At 46.7% G+C, this 16,876-nt stretch overlaps 1 protein-coding gene across 1 annotated transcript in view; it reads right to left on the reverse strand.

Annotated features, from left to right (window-relative positions):
* Positions 1-1,903: 1,903 nt before the first annotated feature.
* The window catches only part of LOC310946366 (folylpolyglutamate synthase, mitochondrial-like), a gene marked incomplete at both ends in the record, with an annotated part of 17,275 nt that continues 2,302 nt past the window's right edge, over positions 1,904-16,876 (reverse strand). Inside the window, 13 exons of the mRNA XM_083912808.1 lie at positions 1,904-2,259; positions 4,441-4,504; positions 4,606-4,681; positions 6,324-6,471; positions 8,265-8,351; positions 9,226-9,382; positions 11,359-11,436; positions 12,918-13,020; positions 13,130-13,191; positions 13,317-13,394; positions 14,796-14,910; positions 16,660-16,724; positions 16,805-16,858. Coding sequence (XP_083768934.1) covers positions 1,904-2,259; positions 4,441-4,504; positions 4,606-4,681; positions 6,324-6,471; positions 8,265-8,351; positions 9,226-9,382; positions 11,359-11,436; positions 12,918-13,020; positions 13,130-13,191; positions 13,317-13,394; positions 14,796-14,910; positions 16,660-16,724; positions 16,805-16,858 — 1,443 coding nt within the window. The remainder of the gene's footprint in view (positions 2,260-4,440; positions 4,505-4,605; positions 4,682-6,323; positions 6,472-8,264; positions 8,352-9,225; positions 9,383-11,358; positions 11,437-12,917; positions 13,021-13,129; positions 13,192-13,316; positions 13,395-14,795; positions 14,911-16,659; positions 16,725-16,804; positions 16,859-16,876) is intronic.

Raw genomic sequence — 16,876 nt, forward strand, 5'->3', positions numbered from 1 at the left:
AACCTCTTTTTAACCAGGAAAAGGACCCAAAGAGTGTCCTGGACAAGACAGACAGCAGCGTAGTCTTACTAACACACAAACACAAGTTGGACACACACATTAAAAACACTTTGCATCCAAAACAGCAAACATTTCAAGGTCAGTTACAATGAAACGAGCCTCAGGCAAAAACATCTACAGCCAGATGTTCCTGCGTCCAGGTCATTCAGTTTCCCCTTAAAAGTTCAATGAGACCGACTCATTGTGTCTCAAAGTCTTCTGTAGACTGTTCCGGGCTGAGGGAGCATCAAACCTGAACGCTTTCTTTCCCAGTTCGGTTCTGACTCTTGGAACAAACTGCAAGAACAGATCCTGAGTCTGAAGATTGTAAAAGTCCCAACATTGTTTTGGTTCATGTAAAACAAAAGGTAAGAAGGAAGTAAACCTAAGATAGCCCTGTAAAGGAGAATATGCAGGTGTCTCAGGGCGCACTCACACTGTCCTTCCGTCCCGTGCCCAAACAGGTTTCACGTTAAAGTCTGGTTCCTTTGACCAGTGTGAGTGCAACCGTACCGCGCCTAGGAGCGGTAAGGTTGCCGTCCACGGCCCGTTTGGGAGAGGGGGGCTTTAGTAAAGCACGTTTGCACATGTACGAGCACGAGCGTGCGCACGTGTACGAGCACGAGGCCTACGGCGGTTCTGAGGTCATTTCCTGTGCGCCTGTTGGGACATAGAAAAAAGAAGGAGGGACCATGCGCGGACATTTAAAACAATGGCGGCAAAAGGTTCACGTTGGTGTGATGCGGAGGTGGAGTGTTTACTGCAGATTTGGTCGATGAAAAGATTCAAAAACAGTCGACAAGACGCACAAAAACTCTGAGGTCTATGGAAAGATGTGTAAACAAAGCCACGCATCGCCATGACGTCATCAATGCGTGTGACGTATTACGGCGTGATGACGTATAGGCAGCAAGAAGCATTCTCCGAGGCCCAGGTAGTGTGAGTACAAACGGGCCTGGAGGGGGGGACAAGGACCCTAAAGCACGGGGCACGGGACGGACGCACAGTGGGAGGGCGCACTAAAAGGCTGATGTGATAGATCCTGGCCGACTGTAGAGGAACAGTCCCGTTGAGGACAGGAGAACTCAATTCAGAATTAGAAATACTTTAATAATCCCGGGGGGGGGGGGGGGGGGGTCAAGGTCTATCTTGGGGGTCCAGGATAGACCGGAGCCTGGACAGCAAGAAGCAGCGGTAAGAAGACAGACATTTAATGAGACAAAGATAATACAGAAGTCCTTATAAACAGTGTATTGCTACAGCTTTTACTGCTGTTGATACTTTGAGCAGCCATGTTGGACTGTGAGGTCAGAGGTGGTGAGTTCAGGAACACACCTACGTTACTATAAAGTGATACAACAGAGGAGAAATAAAAAGTTAAACTGACCACTGGGTTTAACAGATTGTGTCCAGATAGAATATCATAGAAACAGAGTCATAAAGTAAGTGTAATACAAAAGGTCACTATAAATAACTGCTAACACGTGCTTCTTCATCTTCAGCCTCTTATCCGGGGTCAGGTTGCAGCAGCTTTAGCAGGGGACCCCAAACTTCCCTTTCCCGGGCCACATTAACCAGCTCTAACTGGGGGATCCTGAGGCTTTCCCAGGCCAGTGTGGAGATCTAATCTCTCCACCTGGTCCTGGGTCTTCCCCGAGGCCTCCTCCCAGCTGGACGTGCCTGGAACACCTCCCTAGGGAGGCGCCCAGGGTTCATCCTTACCAGATGATCCTGAACCACCTCAACTGGCTCCTTCCTCCTCAAAAATGATGCTTACGTTACATAAAAGTTTTAACAAAACCACAGAAGTAGACAGTCACTATATATATATATATATATGACTTTCTGTTCATGAAGTGATCCTCTACGAGTCGAGTGAATGATTCAGATGCTTCAGCACTCCTCCCACCAGGTACAGGCTGCCGGTCACCAGCACAGAGACGTGAGCCGCCTCTCTCAGTGTGTCAGGGGGCTCAGTGGGCTGAGGAGGGACCCTGCTGGAGCTGAATGATCCAGCAGAGGCCGACTGCCGCTCCTTTCTCTGGCTGATCCACCGGAGGGCGCTAACGATGCAGGAGAACACCAGGCTGTGACTCCCGGGGTTGCCCACCAGATGGCGACGGTGGAGAGTTTCTGGTGCATTCAGGCTCCTCCAGCTGCTCTGGTTCTCTCTGCAGCGAGCCGACGTGTGCTGTGAACACACACTGATGCTGCGGGGAGCTGCAGAGAAGAGCAGCAAAGGTTCATGTGAAAGACTTTTATTCTAGTGAGACTGATTTCAAATTAGGTTGAGAGTAAACTGCAGTTGATTCATCGATTAGTTGTCCACTATTAAATTAATTAGCATCTATTTTGATGGTTGATTTATAGTTTTGAGTGATTCTTTTAATAAAAATGTCCAAATTTTCTGTCACACACAAGATGTTTAATGAACTCATTTTGAATTTGATGCCTGTAACACGCAGTGACGTGCAGTCAGGGGAGGCAGGTGAGGATGTGCCTCCGCTGTCATCATGAGAGGAAAAAGGCAGGACCTCTGCCTCAAGGAAGGCGGCGTTAGTGACCAGCCAGGTCACGGTGAACTCTGACCCGTGTGCAAAACGTAAACACAAGAGGTGTGCTGTGCGACGCTGTAGAGCAGGGGTGTCAAACTCAGGTCCGTGGGCCAAATCTGGCCCGAGGTGTAATTATATTTGGCCCCAAAGATCACATCAAGGTTCTCTGAGTATAAAGCACATCCACGTCTACTTTTCTGTTCGCACACATGAGCATCCATGCTACCAGTCTCTGCAGACACACTGAATCCACCCCTCCCCAAAAACGACCCAAAGAAAGATGGAGGACAGGAGCTTTCAGCAGATGATCTGTGTGTGAAGGTAAAGAGCTGTTTGTCACCGTGGCTGTGACCAAAGAATCAAACAGAAGAAACACCACGACAAGAACAAGGAGCTGCACTGGAAAGGTTCAATGTTACACATCTGGAGAGAAGGGAACACATGCACATTTGGCCCGCAACTTTGTCCCTGTTTTTAAATTTGGCCCACTGTGAATTGGAGTTTGACACCCCTGCTGTAGATCTTAGCGACACGCTGTCATTTCTCTAAACTAAACTAAGACATTTTTCAAAGCTGGACTTTCAGTCAAAGCAAGAAGTCATTTACAGTAAAGGTGAGATATACTGCAACATACAGCTGCACTGGTGTTTGAACATGGTTTCCAGCATCCTGTTCTCTCATCCTATCCTGTTGGCGTCCTACTGTATGTTTGTAAATCTGATTTGTGAGTCAGTGCCTCCCCAACCCCGACCCTCACTGCACGTCACTGGCAACACGTTCCTAAAAAGCTGGGACAGGGCAACAAAGGACTGGGAAAGTTGATGAATGCTCCAAAAACACCTGTTTGGATCGTTCCACAGGTGAACAGGCTCATTGGAAACAGGTGAGTCTCATGATTGGGGATCAAAGGAGCGTCCCTGAAAGGCTCAGATTCACCACTTAGTGACTGTGTGAGCAAAGAGTCCAACAGTTTAAGAACAATGTTTCTCAACGTACATCTGCAACGAGTTTAGTGATTTCATCATCTACAGTCCAGAATATCATCAAAACTTTTAACACTGTTATCACTTATTTACTTTGTACTTATTTTATTTCATCTGCTGCTAAACTGCACGCTGCGTATTGTTGTATATTGTATAAACCTACGTTTAACCACAATGTCTGTTGCACTCTGTCACACTTAGTTATTGTTTGATGTTAGCTTTATTTCTATTTATGTTATGTTTTTATGCTTATTGTCACTCTGATCCTTTCATCTTTGTATTCAAACTGTTGCACAATCGTTTCCCTCAGGGTCAATAAAGCTTCTTTCACATCTACCTTATCCTGTCAACCCGCACACAAGTGTGTCACGTTGTAAACACACTTTCTTTTTTATATATATATATAAAAAATTACCCGTCCACCCTGGCACCCAAAATCACTGTGACTCTTTCCCTGGGAGAGGCTGCAGAGAGGCAGTGTGGCCTTGATGAGAGGAAACGCACGCATGCACACACGCACGCACGTAGCATGCACGCATGCACGTAGCACACGCACACACGCACGCACGTAGCACACAGACACTTAGCATGCACGCCTCAGAGGGGAATAGGGAAATAATCTCTATCATAAGTGAACATTAAAAAGATCGTTGACACAGAAAAATAATAGTAACGAGCATTCTCCGAGGCCCAGGTAGTGTGAGTACAAACGGGCCTGGAGCGGGGGACAAGGACCCTAAAGCACGGGGCACGGGACGGAGGCACAGTGGGAGTGCGCCCTTAGATTCATGGGGCTCTTTATCTGTACTGTGAGAGTAGAGTGATACTGTAGGTATGGAGTAGTGTACTGTGTCATCTCTCACCTGTACTGCTCGCAGGTGTTTCACTGATGTTGGGGCAGAAGAGTGCGTAGTCAAACTGGCACGGCTGCAGGTCACACGGTCACATAGTTTGATTCCACATATACATGCTGTTGCATTGCTGTTGTTGGTCGTTTTGATGTAGCGTTGCTGTTGTAGCCTACTCACCACCAGCAGTCTGAGCAAAGCAGCGGAGTCCCTCTCTCCTGTCGTGTTAAAAAGCAACACTTTGACTTCAGGGCCTCTGAAAAAAACAGACGGAAATCTGAAAGACTGTTACATATGTGTGTGTTTTTATATATATATATATATATATATATATATATATATATATATATATATATATATATATTTGTCTGTTCTGAAAGGACACTTCACTGGTGCTGTATCCCAAAACCTGGACACAAAAGAGCCCTATATCTCTGTATGTAGCTACACGCTTAAAAGGTCAATAATCGATTTTGCAATTAAAAACACGCGGCTAACGTATGCTAACGTATGCTAACATGTGTTTACGTGCGTTTATCAGAGCTGGGACGTTCACAGTCGTAAGCCAGTATTGGCACAGACTAATGGAGGCTATTTAGGGATCATCTACCACAATAAAACACAAAAAAATCTGTTTTCAGAACCAGATCCTGGCGTAGCTTTCTCCACCGATGTTGACTCCTGTTTGGTTCCTGTGGAGGTCACGTTTCCTCTTGGTTTCTACCTTTTCCTCGCTCCACTTACGTTTTCTTCCAACCTTTTCCGTTAGGGCAAGCAGAGGCCTCCTGCTGGTATCGGCCTTTTCCTTCTCCGTGGTAACAGAAGCTCCGGTAGCTGAGATGCTAAGCTAATAGCTAGCTGCTCAGAGTTTACAGAGGGAGAGTAGGAGGCGACGAGGGGATTGGATGAACGTACGAGCCAATGGGAGCCTTTCGGACCAAATGGCTCCCATTGGTCAATTTCTCTGCAGGCCTGCGACTGAATGGATTTGTTTGATTCTTTTTGCTATTTATATTGTGTAGCTCAGACTACAGGACCATAATCGATGCACAAACGTTAATATTCATCTCATCTCATCTTCAGCCTCTTATCCAGGGTCGGGTCGCGGGGGAAGCAGCTTTAGCAGGGGACTTCAAACTTCCCTTTCCCGGGCCACATTAACCAGCTCTAACTGGGGGATCCTGAGGCGTTCCCAGGCCAGTGTGGAGATCTAATCTCTCCACCTGGTCCTGGGTCTTCCCCGAGGCCTCCTCCCAGCTGGACGTGGCTGGAACCTCCCTAGGGAGGCGCCCAGGGTTCATCCTTACTAGATGATCCTGAACCACCTCAACTGGCTCCTTTCAACACAAAGGAGCAGCGGCTCTACTCCGAGTTCCTCACGGATGCTGAACTTCTCCCCCTCTCTCTAAGGGAGACTCCAGCCCCCCTCCTGAGGAAACACATTTCAGACGCTTGTACCCGCGACCTGGTTCTTTGGGTCCTGACCCAGCTTTCATGACCACAGGTGAGGGTAGGAACCAGGATTGAGCGGTAGATCCAGAGCTTTGCCTTCCTCAGCTCTCTTTTCATCACAACGGTGCGGTAGAGCGACTGCAGCTCCGCCCCCGCTGCTCCGATTCACCGGCCAAACTCACGCTCCATCGTCCCCTCACTCATGAACAAGATCCCGAGGTACTTTAACTCCTTCACTTGGGGTCAGGATTCGTTGTTAATATTAATTATCAATAATCCAAATGGTAGCCCATAGCTTTAAGTGATCATCCAGCCCTGAGTGTGGTTTTAGAGGTTAGTGTCTACATTTTAAAGGCTCTGAGGGACCTTATATTGGGCATTATGCACCATTAGACTTTACACGTTCAATCCCTAATGCATGTTCATCGTTGTTAGTGTTCTCATACTGAGTCTTGTCTCTCTGCATCATCTCCTGTTGGAACCAGTGGACACAGGCCCTCATGCTGGCTCTGGTATGGGCTCCGTCCAGGTAATATGTGACAGACCCACACCTCAGAGTCTGGTTTCGTCCTAACCACTCCGTCTCCTGTAGACCTGCGGTATTAGGAAAAGAGAGGGAAGTCACGCAGTAATACATTTAATTACAGTTATTTTAGGTGCCAATTGACTTCAGTCAGTCAGTCACACTTTAAACTCAGTGAGGAGGAAATGAAAAAGACTATACAATTAAAATAATTGGCTGCATGTGGATGAGAAAAATCATATCTGCACGCATTTAATAGATCATGACGAAGGGAATTAACTTAATAAATATTGTTTATGGCACAGTAGAAAACCTCTACTCATACAGCTTTGAAAACAGTGCAGAAGCAATGTCAGAGGTGTGTATATCACCTGTCTACAGGTGCAGATTTATACTTTTACATCTCTGTTTTAGAAGAAGAAGAAGAAGAATTACTTTATTTATCCTGCAACGGGGAAATTGAATTAATTCACTCTTGTTATTAATCATGTTACACACACAGGCCCGAAATACACACACATACACACACATGCACAGACAGGACCTATACATGCAATTAAGGAGAGATGTCAGAGCGAGGGGGCTGCCAGTGACCGGCACCCCGAGCAGTTGGGGGTTCGGCTCAACAGCACCTCGGCAGTGCCCAGGAGATGAACTGGCACCTCTCCAGCCACCAGTCCACGCTCCATACATGGTCCACACAAGGACCACACAGGGACTTGAACCAGCGACCCTACGGTTCCATGCCAAGTCACCTGTGGACTGAGCTACTGCCGCCCCATCCATTATGCATCTATTACAGTTTTTCTCAGTGGCTTTGGTCCAGAATAGAAATTCTCCAAAACCACGTGTTCATCTTCACATCCTTGTGTCACTTGTGCACATCAAAAAGGCAGTTTCCCGTTTCTTTGATCAAGTTAGAAATGCTTTGGCACATCCATGCAAATGATTCTGTACAATGCTCAGTTGTTTCCTACATTAACAAGTGTCGTGTTGATCCTAATCCCCAAAGCAATTTCAGTCAAAAGCAACTGGACTTGGTTATTTGTCTAGGAAGACGTTTCCCAATCGCTTCTCCTTTCGTCACACTTAAATCCGCCTCCAAACCAAAGCTGATTGGTTCGGCCGCTGGTCAAACTTGCCAGACTGATCTGAGAGTAAAAGACAATAGAGCTCGGAGATCAGGATGGACTCACGAGGCTAGTCTAAGGGCGCACTCCCACTGTCCGTCTGTACCGTGCCCCGTGCTTTAGGGTACTTGCCCCTCCCTCTTGTCCGACTGTTTTTGAATCTTTTCATCGACCAAATCTGCAGTAAACACTCCACCTCCGCATCACACCAACGTGAACCTTTCACCGCCATTGTTTGAAATGTCCGCGCATGGTCCCTCCTTCTTTTTTCTATGTCCCAACAGGCGCACAGGAAATGACCTCAGAACCGCCGTAGGCCTGTGGGACACATTCGACGCCTGACCGTTTTCCTCACTTACGGGGTAACGTCTCGTCAGTTGGCGCCCGTACTTTGTTGGTTATATCTTTGCGCTTGTTTGTTTGTCGTTAACCTTTGTTCTCTTTTGTTATAGTTTCCCGCGATCCTGTTCCGTCGACCATCTTGTTACGCTTTGTTTGTTTGTCTTTGTGTTATTCCCAGCACCGTTCATGACCCTGTCGTATCGTACACAATGACACAAGTCATTGTCATCCTGCTGGCACTGACATGTTCATTGACACAGATATTTACTTTTGAAAGATGAACTAAGGAGTTTGAGCAAGACACTGGCTTTTGCAGGTAATCCACGGTGTTTTTCAAACTGAGAAAAACTGAATTAGTAAACCAGCAAATGTTGTTTTGTCATTAAACTCACCTTTCATCATGGCCGTGCTGGGCTGGAAAGGGACTGCCTGGGCGACGGCGCCTGGTCTGAAGGTCGCTTGAGCTAAACTGAAGTCATCTGTAAGGAGTCACAGTCCAGATGATGTTTAACAATACGCAGACAAGGTGTGCACACTAAAGAATGACCAGAAAACACACACGGCTGCTGTAGTTTAGTGTTATAGGTAGACATCAATAACTGTGATGCAATCATATCCACCTGTGTGTGTGTGTGTGTGTGTGTGTGTGTGTGTGTGTGTGTGTGTGTGTGTGTGTGTGTGTGTGTGTGTGTGTGTGTGTGTGTGTGTGAGCAGGTCAGAGCTCACTTTAGTGTTTTTACCTTTACACGCAAACACAACGCCGGAGCAGATCAGAGCTCACTTTAGGGTTTTTACCTTTACACGCAAACACAACGCTGGAGCAGATCAGAGCTCACTTTAGTGTTTCTACCTTTACACGCAAACACAACGCTGGAGCAGATCAGAGCTCACTTTAGTGTTTTTACCTTTACAAGCAAACACAACACTGGAGCAGATCAGAGCTCACTTTAGTGTTTTTACCTTTACACGCAAACACAACGCTGGAGCAGATCAGAGCTCACTTTAGGGTTTTTACCTTTACACGCAAACACAACGCTGGAGCAGATCAGAGCTCACTTTAGTGTTTTTACCTTTACAAGCAAACACACCGCCGGAGCAGATCAGAGCTCCGTGATTGTGGTTTTCCCATGTTTTAAACTTGATATTTACATTTTCACAAGGAATAGTGTTGAACACTGTTGCTGTTTCAGGGCACTAACTTAATAAATCCCCAAATACAGCTAAGTGGTTGACTGAGTTTGTGTCCAGATGAAGTATTTGTATATTGTTTGGTGTGGTGAGAGGGTAAAAGCTATGTGACAGATATAAAACAGCTGTTGCTCATGCATTTCACCGTGCGTGTAATAGACACACCTCCGCTTTCCCGGGCCTTCTGGCGTTGAAGCCAGCTGTAGCTGAGCTGCAGGGCGAGGGATGCATTTAAGCGCTGGTGTTCTCCTGCCAGTCCCAGCCTCACAGGACCAGCCCCTCCTTCAAACTGATCCAGCTCAGGACAGACCCTCAGAGGACACTGCAGAGGACAGAGACCGCGTTTAGGGTCCTTCATTACACAGAAAAGTATTTTTTACCCTAAACCAAACTGCCCGTCTCAGCTTTGAAAATGAGAATTACGCAAGGAACTCAGTGTCAGGCTACAACTACGCAACCCCAACCAAAAGGACCATTAAGTTATTAGTGGTAATAACTGTTTTGAATTGCATGCAATGTGGAACTTTAAAGTATTCTTTATGTTGGTTTTTTGTTTTACTTAGACTTGAAATCCATGTTTTTTGTAGCCTACGGGATCAACTGCGGGGTTTGTCCACACACATACTTTAACTTTAAATCTTGGACACAGAAACGTTTATTTTTGTATTGTTTCAGTCACATGTTAAGATGCATTGGGGCTTAGGCTACATGCAAACTACTACATCTTCATTCTAAGCAAAAAACAACCAAAAGCGATCTGTCCGTACAAGCGTTTGGATCAGATATGTCTGTCCATATTAACACGCCCTTAAATCATAGACTGTATATTAAATGGACGTAGCGTCTCTGTCGAGGCCCGTTCTCTCAACTTGATCCAATCATATTCGCTTCTGAGAGTCGCCATCTTGTCAGACTTTGACTCCGCCTCATTTCCTCTTACCAAAAAAGGGCATGTATGTGACGTTGGGGGGAGGGAGATACGTCCATCTGGCTGATGTTTACTGGATTAGCAACATTAGCTCCACCGCCCTGGATTTAGGCTAACAGAACACATTCATTCATTCATCTTCAGCCTCTTGTCCCTGTCGGGGTCGCAGGGGGGGGGGCGCGATCCCAGCTGACATCGGGCGTGAGGCGGGGTACACCCTGGACAGGACGCCAGTCTATCACAGGACACATAGAGACGAACAGAGACAGACAACCATTCACACCTACGGGTGATTTAGAGTCATCAATGAACCGAACACCTGCACGTCTTTGGACTGTGGGAGGAAACCGGAGAACCCGGAGAAAACCCACGCAGACACGGGGAGAACATGCAAACTCCAGTAACAGAACACGTTACTAACTAAATGGGGAGTGGGAGTCAATGTTGAGATTTTAGCAGCATCTAGAAGCATTAGTTTTAGTAGAAGGCTGTTTTGCAAATCATTATGCAACTGTGGCTATTTAATTAGCGTAACAGAGCTAACGTTAACATGCTGTATTCCTAAACCATCTGTTTGTACAGTTGATCGAAGAGCAAACCATCTTGTCACTATGGAAACACCACCACACGATTGACCGCCGTCCAGGTCGAGATGATGGAGTTAGCATGCTAATGATGCTAACTAGCCTCCGAGAAGAAGTGAGGGCTAGTGGCTAACTGTACTGGCACAAAAAAAAATTCACCTCCCTCAGTGTTGTCATGGAGATATGAGCTAAACAGACTGGAATGTTCTTTTGTCCTTAAACAGGTTTAATGATGCTGTGTAAACGGCCTGTTTAACATGGGGCTCAATGAGAAACTGCTCTGTTATGAAACCTGCCCCTAGTGGACACTCAGAGAACTGACGCTTTTGGCACTTCCTGATTGGATCAACCAGGAAGTCGCTGTGGTGGGGGCTTGTTGAAAACACATATCACATGACCTGTACATGTTCACGTACACTGGACATGTGCGTGCTGGTGTAAACAGGAAGCAGATTGTCTAACTCGAAATAATTTACATATGAGTTTGGAAGGACGACGAGGTAGAACTGTTACTTCAAGAAAGGTGGTAATGGTGGGAAAACTCAAACTGGGAGTCATTGCAAAGAACATATGGTGACATATTAAATCAGTCACAATAGGTACGTCAGCCTTCCCAACTGATAGACTGACTGACGTGGGTCTCTGCATCATTGTTTCCAAACATCTCTGTATTAGGACGTAGTGTGGACTCCAGGCTTAAATGCAAAGAAAATATATATTTTAAACTTAAACATTGTAGTGTGGAGGTAACCTCAGTAAAGCCTAAAGGCCAGACAGTCTCCTCACCCTGATCTCTTCAGCTCTGCGCTGCAGGACTCTCAAGGGGATGGGTTGCTGTTTGACGGTGAATGCCGGGACACCTGGCTGAGGAGAGAGGCAGCCGTCAGAACATTGAACACATCTGTCATCATGGTTACTGTTCACACACTCAATGCTCACTCGTCTTTAACCGCTTGCCAAAAGTTGCATCGCAGGGGCAGCAGCTCTAGCAGGGGACCCCAAACTTCCCTTTCCTTTCCCGGGCCACATTAACAAGCTCTAACTGGGGGATCCTGAGGCGTTCCCAGGCCGGGGTGGAGATCTAATCTCTCCACCTGGTCCTGGGTCTTCCCCGAGGCCTCCTCCCAGCTGGACGTGCCTGGAACACCTCCCTAGGGAGGCGCCCAAGGGGCATCCTTACTAGATGATCCTGAACCACCTCAACTGGCTCCTTTCAACGCAAAGGAGCAGCGGCTCTACTCCGAGTTCCTCACGGATGCTGAACTTTTTACGGTTTACTGTTATATGTTTAAATTTTTTGTGATGCTTTGCTCAGTGTTCAATTCACACTTGGACTCCAATTCTGGCGCCGTACATAGTGGCATAGTGAATTGGTCTGCCACAGTCTACCACAATGGACCTGACTGTTTATGCACTTTATTTAATCATAATTTTGGCGCGACGGTCCCATTGTTTACACTGGAGATCAGCTGTTAGCATTAGCTAGCCTAACACCGAGAAATACTCGATGTTCCCCACGAGCTGGGAAGACATTGCCATCCACTTTTCCTCTCAGTCATAATGGGGAACGTAAGATCTCTCCCCAACAAGATGGACGAGTTAACAGCGCTCACTAATGGGAGTACCGAGAGAGTAGCATCATAGTGTTTACGGAGACGTGGCCAACGGACCTAGCCTCAGACACAAACGTGGGACGGCTTCCAGATGAGGCAGACAGACAGGACAAAGGACAGTGGTAAGAGGAAGGGGGAATGAGGGGGGGACAAGTACCCTAAAACACGGGGCACGGGACGGACGGACAGTGGGAGTGCGCCCTAAAAGAACAGAACTGCAATAAGGACGTTGAACTGACATCAACAAAGTCACAAGCAGGCTTCGGGCACAGCACCCAGCTGCTCTCCTTCTCATCTCTGGTGATTTCAATCATGCCTGACCTCCACTCTGCCCACCTTCAAACAATATGTCAACTGCCACACTGAAGACAATCAGACCCTGGACGTCCTGTATGCAAACACCAAGGATGCATACGCCTCATCTCCCAAAATTCAAAAAGTTAAATAAGATTAGACTGAAGCACTCTTTTGTGCACCAGTCAGTCCTCCAACTACGTACGGCGCTTTATCCCAGATCGGATGCACGCCGATGGGCCTTAAATGATATTCCGACATATTTTGGTATTTTAATGTTATGTTGATTGTATGTATTTGGGGTCCTGCTTGGTGTCTTGATGCTCGCCTTGTCTCTCTTCTCTTTTGTCTTTTCTGTGATGCTGTAAATGGAGCTGCTGCTGCGACGCAAAACACATTTCAAACTTGTTCTAACAACAAAGAAATATTGGATTGAACCTTGAATATCCCAGCCTTCTGCCAAGCAATCTTCTCCATGTTGTCTCCGAGCAAACTGCAGTGATCCAAACCGAGAGATGTGATCCCACACACCCACGGCTTCCTGTGGACCCAACATGATGTCTGAGTGTATCAATGAAGACAGACAATTAAACGGTATTCTCTTAAATGATTCAACCTAATACCAAGTCAGTGCATTACTGAAACATTACCTGATTATGTTCGTGCAGTCGTGCTGCCCTCCAATCCCCACTTCAATCACTGCTAAATCCACCTGTTTACAAGAAAGCCACTGAGAACACGTGTGTTTGTGTGTGTGTGTGTGTGTGTGTGTGTGTGTGTGTGTGTGTGTGTGTGCGTGCATGTGTGTGTGTGTGTGTGTGTGTGTGTGTGTCTCACCCGCTCCTGCAGGAAGACGTGGAAGGCCAGCAGAGTCAGGAACTGGAAGTAGAAGGGCATGGAGCCTCCCTGGGCGTCCTGGAGATTCAAGAAAGTTCAATTCACTTCACTTTATTAACACAAAATGATGATTTTAGGATAATAAAATATTTGAATTACAATGTTAATGTCTTGAGAAATATCCTGTGTTTAATGGTTATCTTTTAAACGACTCCTAACTGACAGTAATAGGTGCAGGTGCAGTAATATACGGCTATAGATCCATGACATATCGTGTTGTTGCAGCGCGTAATAGATAACATGGTTAAAGACAACATGCTGTTAATCAAGACACAATAAAGGATTATGAGTGAAGTCCACTGCTGCTGATAAACATTAGGGCTTGACTGGTTTTCCTCCAAGGCTCTCACCGATTATAAGATTATAATGTTTCAGGAAATAATATTTACTGTAAGATGAAATGCATCTGTTCAGCGAGCTTCTGTAACTCAGCGTAATCCCTCACGCAGCATTTCTTTGCTCAGTCTTTGTCTTTGTTGACTCATCAGCTCCCTCTGCAGTAGTACGTATGAGAAATGAACCTGAGTGATTTTAACTAAGTTAAACAATGTTAACTTAAAGTGTAAGTCCGGCGTAAAATCATCCCAGGCTCCTTTTTGCAAATACACTCATAAAATAAGCCATTGAGACGAGGAGGCCTCGGGGAATACCAAGGACCAGGTGGAGAGATTAGATCTCCACACTGGCCTGGGAACGCCTCAGGATCCCCCAGTTAGAGCTGGTTAATGTGGCCCGGGAAAGGGAAGTTTGGGGTCCCCTGCTGGAGCTGCTGCCCCTGAGACCCGACCCCGGATAAGAGGCTGAAGATGAGATGTTACAATTATTAACGGAGAAATGCAGGAGAGTTGCTAACAGCCGTGGCTAACAGTGATTAGCTCGGGGCAGTACGGTTAAAGCATTCAAACGTCTTTTTTAACCACTAATGCTGCTGAAAATAACAGCAAACCTCTGCAGCAGCATGAGAAGAGTCCCTACACACACAACAAAGCACCAATGGGCTCCTTCCTTTGGGATTGACTTTGGTAATCCACTTGAATGGACTTTACTATGAGAGGAGCTGGTACAGGGGCCAGTAGGTAAGTCTTTAAAACACTCTTTAATAAACTCTGGCTTCACTAACTACGCTGTTACTGCTTTGTTTTGTGTGTAGGGACTCTTCTCATGCTGCTGCAGAGGTTTGCTGTTATTTTCAGCAGCATTAGTGGTTAAAAAAGACCTTTGAATGCCTCAACCTCTGCTAATTCAATCTGTCTGTTGTGAGTCCCCCATCTTGGAGAAGGAGTGAAACAGGAGTGGACGTCTGGACTCGAGCTCAAAGTCATTTCTTTCTTTTTGTTCATTTGACATTAAAACAACATCCATGTATGATTCAAGTCTCATGGACTGAAATCATGAAGTTTATACATTTTCAGAACCAACCTTTGTGTCCTCTAGCCTCACGTACGCCTCCCAGAAGTACTTGGAGAAAAGCTGCTTGCTGATCGGCTGTCCGTCGATGCGTATTCTCTCTCTGACATGAACCAAGTGTGGAGAGCTGAGGGCAGGAAGACCAGAGTTAGGTTGAGCAGTAAACTCATAACATCACTGCCTGCTACAGAAACACCTCCGAACAAGACCACAAGGCGAGGAGCTTCTACCCTCAGGACACCCCCACCACCATCACACACACACACACACACACACACACACACACACACACACACACACACACACACACATATTTATACTGTTTTTAATACATACAGGGAACAAACTGCCAGGAGTTCATTTCACTAGAATTGTATTACACAAATAAATTGATTGATTGACAGCCTCGAGTTCATCCACTGTGCCTCCGTCCCGTGCCCCGTGCTTTAGGGTCCTTGTCCCCCCCTCCAGGCCCGTTTGTACTCACTCTACCTGGGCCTCGGAGAATGCTTCTTGCTGCCAATACGTCATCACGCCGTAACACGTCACACGCATTGATGACGTCATGGCGATGCGTGGCTTTGTTTCCAGATCTTTCCGTAGACCTCGGAGTTTTTGTGCGTCTTGTCGACTGTTTTTGAATCTTTTCATCGACCAAATCTGCAGTAAACACTCCACCTCCGCATCACACCAACGTGAACCTTTCACCGCCATTGTTTTAAATGTCCGCGCATGGTCCCTCCTTCTTTTTTCTACGTCCCAACAGGCGCACAGGAAATGACCTCAGAACCGCCGTAGGCCTCGTGCTCGTACACGTGCACACGCTCGTGCTGGTACATGTGCAAACGTGCTTTACAAAAGCCCACCTCTCCCAAACGGGCCGTGGACGGCAAGCGTGCCGCTCCTAGACGCGGTACGGTTGCACTCACACTGGTCAAAGGAACTAGACTTTACCCGTGAAACGTCCTGGGGCACGGTGGACAGGGGGAGTGCGCCCTTAGAGTCTACACAGGCCTACGTGCCGGGGAATTCGGCACTGATTGTGGAAAAGATAACAGTCCGGTGAACACAGGTATGCTCCCCCCATGGGGAGTCTTTGAAGAAGTTCAAAGACTTTACTCCGGCCCAAAACAAACTGAGATAGCCTCTTACTATCTCTCAGACGGGCATGCTTGTAACAGCAGTGCTGGTTAACCATTAATTGCAGAACAAACCAGTGAGACAAAGTCCACACTACAGTGACTGGACAAGAGTGAGATGCAAAGTTTGTAGCATTTAAATTCCAGACTCTGTGGGTTATTTTAAATTGTACTTGTACTGGATTATGATGTAGACCTTTCCAAACATGATGCAGCGTTAATAAGTCAATGAAGTTCAGCAGAGAGTTGTTTTTAAGTCTGACAGAATTAGTTAAAGCATCGGCTACACGGTGGTGTAGTGGTTAGCACTGTCACCTCACAGCGAGAAGGTTCCAGGTACAAGAATCTAAATAAGCACTGTCGCTTCTCAACAAGAGGGTTCCTGGTTTGAATCCTGGCGGGGGCCCTTCTGTGTGGAGTCTGCATGTTGTCCCCGTGTCTGCGTGGGTTTTCTCCAGGTTCTCCGGTTTCCTCCCACAATCCAAAGACGTGCAGGTGTTGGGTTCATTGATGACTCTAAATCACCCGTAGGTGTGAATGGTTGTCTGTCTCTGTTCGTCTCTATGTGTCCTGTGATAGACTGGCGTCCTGTCCAGGGTGTACCCCGCCTCACGCCCAATGTCAGCTGGGATCGGCTCCAGCCCCCCCGCGACCCCGACAGGGACAAGCGGTTGAAGATGAATGAATGATAGTTAAAGCATTAAACAAAAGCCTGATGATCATGTGTTTTGATATACCTGTAAAACCCGGTCCTAAAGCCGTGACCCCTGAGGATTCTTTCAGTGAACGCACATGTTGATCCCTGGAACAAAAAGAAAGTGGCATTGAATGTGTCACAGTGATGTTTCATCGGTGAGTTTGAGCACAGCACACGTGTCCTACCTTTCCTTTGGTCCCTGTCACATGGATGATGTTGAGTTTGTCCAGTTCACCCACCTGAGGAGAGGCACAGAT

This window comes from Echiichthys vipera, assembly GCF_963691815.1.
Source record: "Echiichthys vipera genome assembly, chromosome: 4".
NCBI classification, from domain to species: Eukaryota; Metazoa; Chordata; class Actinopteri; order Perciformes; family Trachinidae; genus Echiichthys; species Echiichthys vipera.